We start from the raw sequence: 8,959 nt of genomic DNA, 5'->3' as shown, positions 1-8,959 counted from the left end.
GTCACAAACAGTTCTCATACTACGTGCAAAGAGTATACAAGGCATTGAAGCTCGCTTTCACAAGATGAGGTCTACACTTAAGTGCAGGCTTGGATTATGAGACTTCAGCTTGCGGCAGAAACTCTCCAAAGGATCACCGAAGAACAACACTCGAAAGGAACTGCGGTCAGCAAAGTAACGTTTTCTTCAATACACCAATATGATGTCTGCATTTCTATATTCGCTGTTGTGTCTTGGACTCTGTAAAACATTCGTTGAAGGCCAGTTGGTAACTCAGAAACAACAAAGACCTCACGTGATCTTCATCGTTGCAGACGACTTTGGTTGGAACGACGTTAGTTGGCATAACAGAAATATCAACACGCCGAATCTTGAGGAACTTGCAAATGGTGGAATTATTCTGAACAGTTCGTACACTCATGCAACATGTTCGCCATCTCGTGCCGCTTTCATGACCGGGTATTATCCTTACCATCTTGGCCTCCAGCATTCAAACGTCAAGGCAGGCGCCCCGACAGGGTTACCGCTAGATAAAACGTTCCTGCCCCAGAAACTTAAAACTCTCGGCTACAAAAACCACATTGTTGGCAAGTGGCATTTGGGTTACTGTAACTGGAACTACACGCCAACATATCGTGGGTTCGATTCGTTTTACGGATATTACAACGCCGGTGAGGACTACTACACTCATAGAGCGGCCTACAGATACAAAGGACAAAAGACGACGGGACTTGATTTCACGTTCAACAAGGAACTAATCCGGGACAAAAATGGGAGTTACAGCACTCATGTTTTCACCGATCGAGCTATCAACATCATTTCCAATCATCCTAAGGAGTCTCCGTTATTTTTGTACTTACCATTCCAAGCGGCGCATGGACCACTTCAGGTGCCTGATCGTTATTCCAGACCCTACCGCAGAAAGATGAAGAAGCCACGGGCAGTGTTTTCTGGTATGGTGACCGCTGTTGATGAGGCAGTCGGGAGGATCGTGGATGCTTTGAAAGAAACCCAAATGTGGAACAACACACTATTGATATTTACCAACGACAACGGGGGTGCCCCAGGTGCCATGGGTAACAATTATCCCCTCCGCGGTGGGAAGTTTACCTTCTGGGAAGGGGGTGTTCGTGGCGTGACATTCATTCATGGTCAGATGCTAAACACTTCTCCGTACGTGTATGACGGCCTGTTTCATGCAGTTGATTGGTTTCCGACCATTCTTAGCGCGGTGCAGTTTGGGTCCAGTACCACAGCGGAAGCTGATACGGACTTGGACGGCATCGATCATTGGCAGTCACTGTTAACAAGGCAGCCTTCCCCGAGAGACGAATTCGTTTACAACATAGACCAAGTTTCCCAAACTGGCGCGATTCGGGTGGGTGACTTTAAACTTTTAGTTGGATCACCAGGCGACTATGATGGCTGGTACAAGCCTGGTCGAAAGCCGCCATCAAGGAAGAAGAAGAATCGCAAGAAGATTTTTGCGACTATCAAACATCCGATGCTTATGTTGAATGGGAAGAAAAACAAGCAAAGTGGAGGTAGGAACGAGAAGAAAAGTGGCAAGAAGAAGAGGAGGAATAAGAACAGAAAGAACAAGAGGGGGAAGAAAGGTCGACGCGGACGTAAGAACAAGAAACCGGCAAGCATCGCAGAATTTTATAATCGCGGGCAGGCTAGAAAGCCAGCTGATTTAGGGGCTTTTCTTGAAAGCATACGTGGAGAACAGCCTAAAGACGTGATAGAGAATGTCGACAGGAACATTCAACCGCGGACAAGTATTACGGAACTCATTGAAAGGAGTAGAGCAAGCCTTGGTAGTCTCCGTGAGAGTAACCAAAGAAATCGTCGCGACGAGCGCGCTGTTCTATCGGCTGCGGTGGAGCGTCGTCGTTTGTTTAACATACGTCACGACCCTGAAGAAAGGAATGATTTGTCCGAAATAATGCCCGAAGTGGTTCAAAGACTATATGCGACTTACAAAAAATATGAGGAGAGTGCGGTGTCCGTGAAAAATACTCCTACTTCACCGCTTGGAGACCCAAGACTTTCTGGAGATGCTTTCGTTCCAGGGTGGTGTTAATACTAACTCCTCTGGATTTAGAGAACGAACTTACGGGGACAGTTTGAATAGTACGAGTCAGTAGTAGTTACATACCAAAGCATCGGGACTGAAGTCTAGTATGAACACCAGGCACCATCCACTGTGGCGTTCTTCAGTTGCTTTCTTCAAAGCATGCGGGCGAACAAGCTCTTGGTCCAGATTGTTCAAAAGAAGTTGGTGATTCCCCCCCCCAAATTATGCTAAAGAACACATTTAGAACTAGTATTTACTCTGAGATGCATCTGTGATATGCATGTATAAGATAACTGGCATCCCATGTAAAATTGTCTTACTAATAAAGTCTGTTGAATACATTTACTGAAGGTCATTATAGTTTAAAAGTACATCGTTAGACAAGGGAATTACATCCCTGTAATCGCGAAAACGTGTTGCGGTGGTGCGACATTTTGTGATTAGATATCAACGTTTCGCAATCTAGAAGTTTCGAATAAAACGGTGGAAGTTTGTTCAGTAGCATTCTTTTTTAACGGACCAGCTACCATGAGAGGGCAGCAAACCATAGGTCTGTGCCTTCTGGCACTAGGGACCTTCCTCAGCCAAGGACATGGCGTGGTCGCAGAGGATCCTAGTAAGTGACAAATTCCTACTACAATTCCCCAGAAAATATCGAATTTAGTCGGAACGCGTGAAGAATTCAGTAGGAATTGTAAGCTCCTCTTATTCATGTTAGTTCTGAAGATTATCATACAATCCTCGGAGAAGTCTTCATAGCACAAGTGGTAGTTTCCTTTTTTATGAGAATGAAGTTTAGGACTTCACAAAACGAAACTTCGTACACGAGTATTGATAGGGCAACATTCAAGCTTCGTCAGTTTATTGATACCGATCTGGAGACAACTTGTCCCACTAAACACGGCAAGGGTGGAGCTTAAACGTTGGTCAAAAACGAGGATGCTGCCGAGGTGTTGGTCAAGTTTACAGCTCCACCTTTGCGACGTTTGGTGAGAAAACCAATACCGACAGTGGGGTAACAATTTCTATTCTAAAACACCTAAAACGTGATATATTTTAGGCATAGTCCACCGAATATCTGCTTTTGACACATTTTTCAGCAACCCATTATTTTTTTATCAAACACTGAAACCAAGGTGTCTAATAATGTCTAATAAAAAGTTCTTTGTGCTCTATCCTGTGCCTGATGCGGATGTCATCCAAGTAAATCTGACACGAATCGAGTGACTTATTTCGATAAATACATGTACCTGGAACTCAAAAGGCATCAATAGTAGTTATTACGTATGTTTCTTTCACCATTTCCATTAAACCCTCTCATCAAATGCCAGTATTTTCGACCTATTGTAATCCATTCCATTAGTTTTTTTCAAGAATCCTAATGAGATTGACTTTGATAAATGGTGGAATCGTTCATGTAACATGTAGCACCACTGAACTTGAATGACTCAGATGGGTGTTTCCCACGTGCATTAAAATGATATCAATTAAGTTATGCAAAAAGAGACAGGGTTGGCCTCCCTTGGCTGATACTGTAACACCATGTAAGCCTCACATGTGGATGTTGATAAGGAAAGGCGAAATGTCGGGTTATGGCCATCAGATATGGCCTTGGCGATTGGTAAAATTTGACCTTTAAAATGACTTCAAGGCCTTTTCGATGTTAATCATCAATGGTAGAGATATCCATTTCTCAAGGTTTCTCTCTTCTCCGCACAGGATGCGACTCCGAGGCTGACATCGTATTCATACTTGACGCATCAGGTAGCGTCGGTGATCCAAATTTCGAAAAGATGAGAGATTTTGTGGAGGGTATGGTGCGAAAACTCGCCCTAGATTCCGGGGCTGTTCGAGTTGGACTCCTGTCTTATTCCTTCACGGCTGACCCAGTCTTCAACCTAAATGACCACAGCAGCAATGTAGATGTACTCCTCGGGATCCAAGGAATGGGCTACAGCGGTGGAGGAACCAGTACTGCCGTCGCAATCAAATACGCCAGGGAAACCATGTTTACAGTTGCCAATGGTGATCGCAGCTCCGCAAAGAATATTGCGGTTGTTGTAACTGATGGAAAATCGAGTGATCCCGCTGGTACTTTGGCTGAATCTGCTCTGGCGCATGATGCTGGGATTACCTTATTCGCGCTAGGTATCGGGGATGCTGTGGATACGGATGAGCTGAAGGGCATTGCCTCTGACCCTGATGAAGAGTACATGTACCGAGTTAGTTCCTTCGATGTCCTTTCCTCTGTGTCTGACACCATTGTGGATGGGACATGTTATGGTAAGATAGCTCTGTTATAAGATATGAAAAAGCTTGGATACATTTCCTTTTAGGAAAGGATCTTTTTGGTTCAAGAAAGCATCGTTGTCTTGCTCAGCTGACATGCAACATCTTTTGATGCAGTTCCAGAACCGCCGACGACCACAGAAGCTATTACTACTCCGGAAGCAACAACCATTATGCCTACCACTACGCCAGTACCAACAACTACCAGCACAACTATGCCTGAGACAACCATGACACTTGCACCAACAACGACACCTGAACCAACCACCATGCCGACATCGACGCCAGTACCAATCGGTAAGTTATCTTAAACGCCGATGAGATATGGTCACTCGAATCTTTACTTGGTACGCAACAATAGTTGTCCACAATGTCAAAAATCATCAAAGTTTACTTGTGATCCCCGTTTAAACAGTCGTGTTTTTATTCTTTCTCTTCAGGATGCAGCACAATGGCCGACATAGTGTTCATCGTTGACGGGTCAGGAAGCGTGGGAGATGCAGAGTTCCCGAAGATGCAACAATTTGTCGTAGACATCGTCAGTGACTTCGACATCGACTCCGGCGCTATTCGAGTTGGCCTGATGTCTTACTCGTTCGTTCCGAATCTGCACTTCCATCTGAATGGCTTTACAAACAAAGCTGATATCCTGACTGGTATCAAAAACATGCCCTACAACGGAGGCGGAACCTACACTGGCCAGGCAATCGAGTACGCACGCGACACCATGTTTACCGCTGCCAATGGCGAACGTAGTCACGCGCCGAATATTATCATCATTTTGACTGATGGAGATTCCAATGAATTTCCCAATACGGTACTGCAATCTCAGTTGGCACATCAAGATAACATTACCATATTTGCCATCGGAATTGGCAAAGGTATTGGTCTCACTGAACTCCAAGCAATTGCCACTGATCCTGACAGCAAGTACATGTTTCAAGTTAATAACTTTGATGCGTTGGACTCAATAAAGGAGGCGATTATGAACAAGGCGTGTGAAGGTAAGCTACTATTCTGTTGATACATACTCACTTGATAACGATCAGATACCGCATGGAAACTTAGTGAACTCGCCAGAAACTAAAGTCATATCGACGACCTTTACTTCAATTCAGCTCCGAATTTGGCGATGACATTACATCCTAGTGAAATCTTTGATGTTGGTGTTTTAGTCACAACAACCGCACGTCGTAGCAGTATTTCAAGGACTAATCAACTAAAAGAATATCGATAATGGTTCAGACGCGTTGCTGTCAATCTTACAACCTTTATCATTCAGCGGCCGTAGGTACAACAACAGTTCCTCCAACAACAACGCCGACAACAACACCAGCAACGACAGTGCCAACAACACCGGGTCCAGGTAGGTGAGATGTTTTCAGGAAGGTAGTTGTCCTCATTAGTTATGTCGCTTTTATTCTCCTCTACCGAGTTGCAAATGGTGTTGAAGCACAAAAAAGGTAATAACGTACATAAAAATCTTTGTAAACCATTTTCCTCTATTCAATTTTCCAGCATGTGCTCCAGACCTTCGTGCTGACGTCATTTTTGTGTTGGACTCATCTGGGAGCATAGAAGCAGAAAACTTCGTCAAAGTCAAACAATTCGTCAAAGATGTCGTCTCAAAGTTTAATATTGGGACCAGCACTGTCAATGTTGGGGTCGTAACCTACACGTACAAAGCCATCTTGCAGTTTAATTTGAATGATCACACAAATATGGCGGACGTAATGACGGCCATTGACAACATCGTATACGTAAGTGGTTCCACTAACACCGCAGCTGGGATCGCATACATGAGGGATACGATGTTCACTGCCGCCATGGGCGACAGGGCAGGCGTTCCCAACATTGGCATTGTTGTAACTGATGGGAGGTCCATCAACGAAGCATGGACAGTGGGTGAAGCACAAACAGCCCGGGACGATGGGATCATAATGTTGGCTCTTGGTGTGACAGCATCCGTTGATATAGATGAGATCAATGGCATTGCATCTGATCCCGATTCCGATCATGCCTTCACTGTCACGGATTTCGATGACCTTGTCAATGTCATTGATATCTTTGGAGATGCGACTTGCGAGGTGTCTACATCTGCCTTAGTGTCAACACCAGCTCCAACGATGACAACCTGCGCAGGCAGCGAGCCCTTGGATGTGGTCTTCGTCCTAGACGCGTCTGGAAGTGTCACCAGTGGAAACTTCGAAAAGGTGAAGGCATTTACTGCCGATATCGTCAGCAGATTCGACATCGCTAGTACCCAGATTAGAGTAGGGGTTATGACCTACAGCACTTCCAATGTCCTTCAATTCAACCTTCAAGATTACTTCGACAAGGCCAAGATGATAAATGCAATCAATGCCATTGTCTACACAGGTGGCGGTACCTACACCGGGGCCGCCCTCGCCTTCATGCGGCAGACTATGTTCTCCGTTACCAATGGTGACCGCGTGGGTGTCCCAGACGTAGCCATCGTTGTGACGGACGGAAAGTCCAGAGATCCAACTGTAACAGCGTCTGAAGCCCAGTTGGCACAAGATGCCGGAATGACCGTAATCGCTCTGGGCATAGGAAGTGGAATTGCCGGCAATGAACTCTACACCATCGCATCCGACCCCGAGAGTGACAATGTGTTTGAGGTGTCCGACTTCGACACTCTGGATGTCATTGCTGATGGTCTAACGGCATCAACTTGTGATGGAGGTATGTACAGTACTTACCATTCTTTGCCCCTCCTCCAACCTATGCCCCCTAATTTTATGCTCGTCGTTTCGATTTTCCTTGGAGACACAACCAACTCTTCACAGGTAGAACTGGTGTCATTCCAAATCAAATTGATCAGATGATTTATAAGCCACCAGCTTGCCAGCTTCTGGGGGACAATCTTGGTGACCTTCCTTGAAGCGACCAAGATCTGATTCTTAGAATATTGATTAACTTGCACGCCTTTGTTTCGAAACATATCTTCAATATAATCACGTCAGATTATTCTTTATCCAAAAAGGCAGTGGCGCAGTTATTGACGTTGGCTTCGGAGACGAAACCACAACCATCTTGCCTGTTGGCATCACAACTCCACTAGTCATCCTGCCGGGCTTAACAACGATGGCAACAGGAGGCTCGACGGGACCAGCGATCGCACCATCCTCTGGACCAGGACTAACCGTGACAGTGCCAGGTAGGTTTGTCAAAACATCATCACTCCTTTGCCTTTTTTCATGCTGTACCAAGAATTATCATGCTCATATTATCAGCTTGCATGAAGTAAAATGCATCTACTCTTTGTACTTAGGTTGTGCCCAGCGTGCTGATATTGTCTTTGTTCTGGACGACTCTGGGAGCATCGGTTCAGAAAACTTCGAGCTTATTCGGCAGTTCATCAGTACTGTGGTTGCAAAGTTCAACATCGGTAGAGCAGGTGTTCAAATCGGAGTGGTAACCTACACGTACAAGGCAAGGTTGCAGTTCCATCTGAACGAGCATACCACACTTGCTGACCTCCAAACAGCGATTCAAGCCATTCCATACACCACTGGTACAACAGACACATCAGCTGGGATCAGGTACATGAGAGATACCATGTTCACCGCGGCAAATGGGGACAGGAGTGGGGTACCCAACATTGGAATCGTCATCACCGACGGTCGATCCATCAGTGAGGCGTGGACCCTACGAGAAGCCCAATTAGCTCGTGATGCCAACGTCACCATGCTTGCACTTGGTATTGGGAGGGTCAATGTGAACGAGATCAACGGAATAGCGTCTGACCCGGACGCAGATCACGCCCTTACGATTTCCACATTTCTTGACCTCGTGAATGTCGTAGATACAATAGCTGATAGTCTTTGTGATGGTGAGTGGTATTTCATGTCCTTGTGGAATGCATTGTTTAATGATTGTATCTTCACATCTTATCCATGTTTTCTCTTGAGAAGAGAACCAAATCAGCTTCAACATTTGAATAAAAACGAAGGTTGCTGTTTATCATCTGCAGGGACAATATTGTAGTAACATCGCTTTCGCCATAATTTCCGTAATGTGCAGAAAGGACTTCTATTTCCTACATGATTTGTAATGAACCTTTAAATTTTCAGTTGCAGTTTTGAATACCCCAACGACGCCTGCACCGACTACGACCGTGTCGCCTTCAGGTAAACATTTTATCTAAGCTTCTGTTGTATACGTGTTGCCACGCAAACGAGTGATGCGGTGGTCATGACAGGTGCCAGTGACACGGCCTGTCATATCAATGAGAGTCATAATCACTGCGGCTGACATTCAGTGCCTGTGATCAAATACATAGAATTATGCAACGTTTTGATAGGTGTGTTTTTCTTATTTTCCTTTTCTTCTTTTCTAGGATGTTCTGGAGACCCCCTGGATGTTGTACTTGTCCTGGATGCATCTGGGAGTGTCGGCGCCGACAATTTCGAGAAAGTAAAGCTCTTCGCTGCCAGCATCGTAGCGAACTTTGACATTAGCAGCACAAAAGTCCGAGTCGGACTAATGACCTTTAGTTCGTCCAATGTCGTCGGTTTCCATCTCAATGAATATTTCAACAAGACCGATATGGTCACAGCAATCCTT

At 45.2% G+C, this 8,959-nt stretch overlaps 2 protein-coding genes across 2 annotated transcripts; both read left to right on the top strand.

The window, feature by feature from the left end:
* Positions 1-189: 189 nt before the first annotated feature.
* LOC135490027 (uncharacterized) lies at positions 190-8,847 on the top strand. The gene is made up of 6 exons (XM_064775674.1): positions 190-1,703; positions 5,921-7,075; positions 7,377-7,550; positions 7,665-8,232; positions 8,467-8,523; positions 8,733-8,847. The coding sequence occupies exons 1-6, from the start codon at positions 200-202 to the stop codon at positions 8,845-8,847; spliced, it is 3,573 nt and encodes a 1,190-aa protein (XP_064631744.1). The 5' UTR covers positions 190-199.
* On the top strand, positions 2,609-5,743 carry LOC135489392 (matrilin-2-like). The gene is made up of 5 exons (XM_064774734.1): positions 2,609-2,696; positions 3,800-4,363; positions 4,487-4,666; positions 4,810-5,373; positions 5,652-5,743. The coding sequence occupies exons 1-5, from the start codon at positions 2,609-2,611 to the stop codon at positions 5,741-5,743; spliced, it is 1,488 nt and encodes a 495-aa protein (XP_064630804.1).
* Positions 8,848-8,959: the final 112 nt, after the last annotated feature.

This window comes from Lineus longissimus, chromosome 6 (genome assembly GCF_910592395.1).
Source record: "Lineus longissimus chromosome 6, tnLinLong1.2, whole genome shotgun sequence".
Lineage (NCBI taxonomy): Eukaryota > Metazoa > Nemertea > Pilidiophora > Heteronemertea > Lineidae > Lineus > Lineus longissimus.
This window is presented reverse-complemented; position numbering and strand designations above follow the sequence as displayed.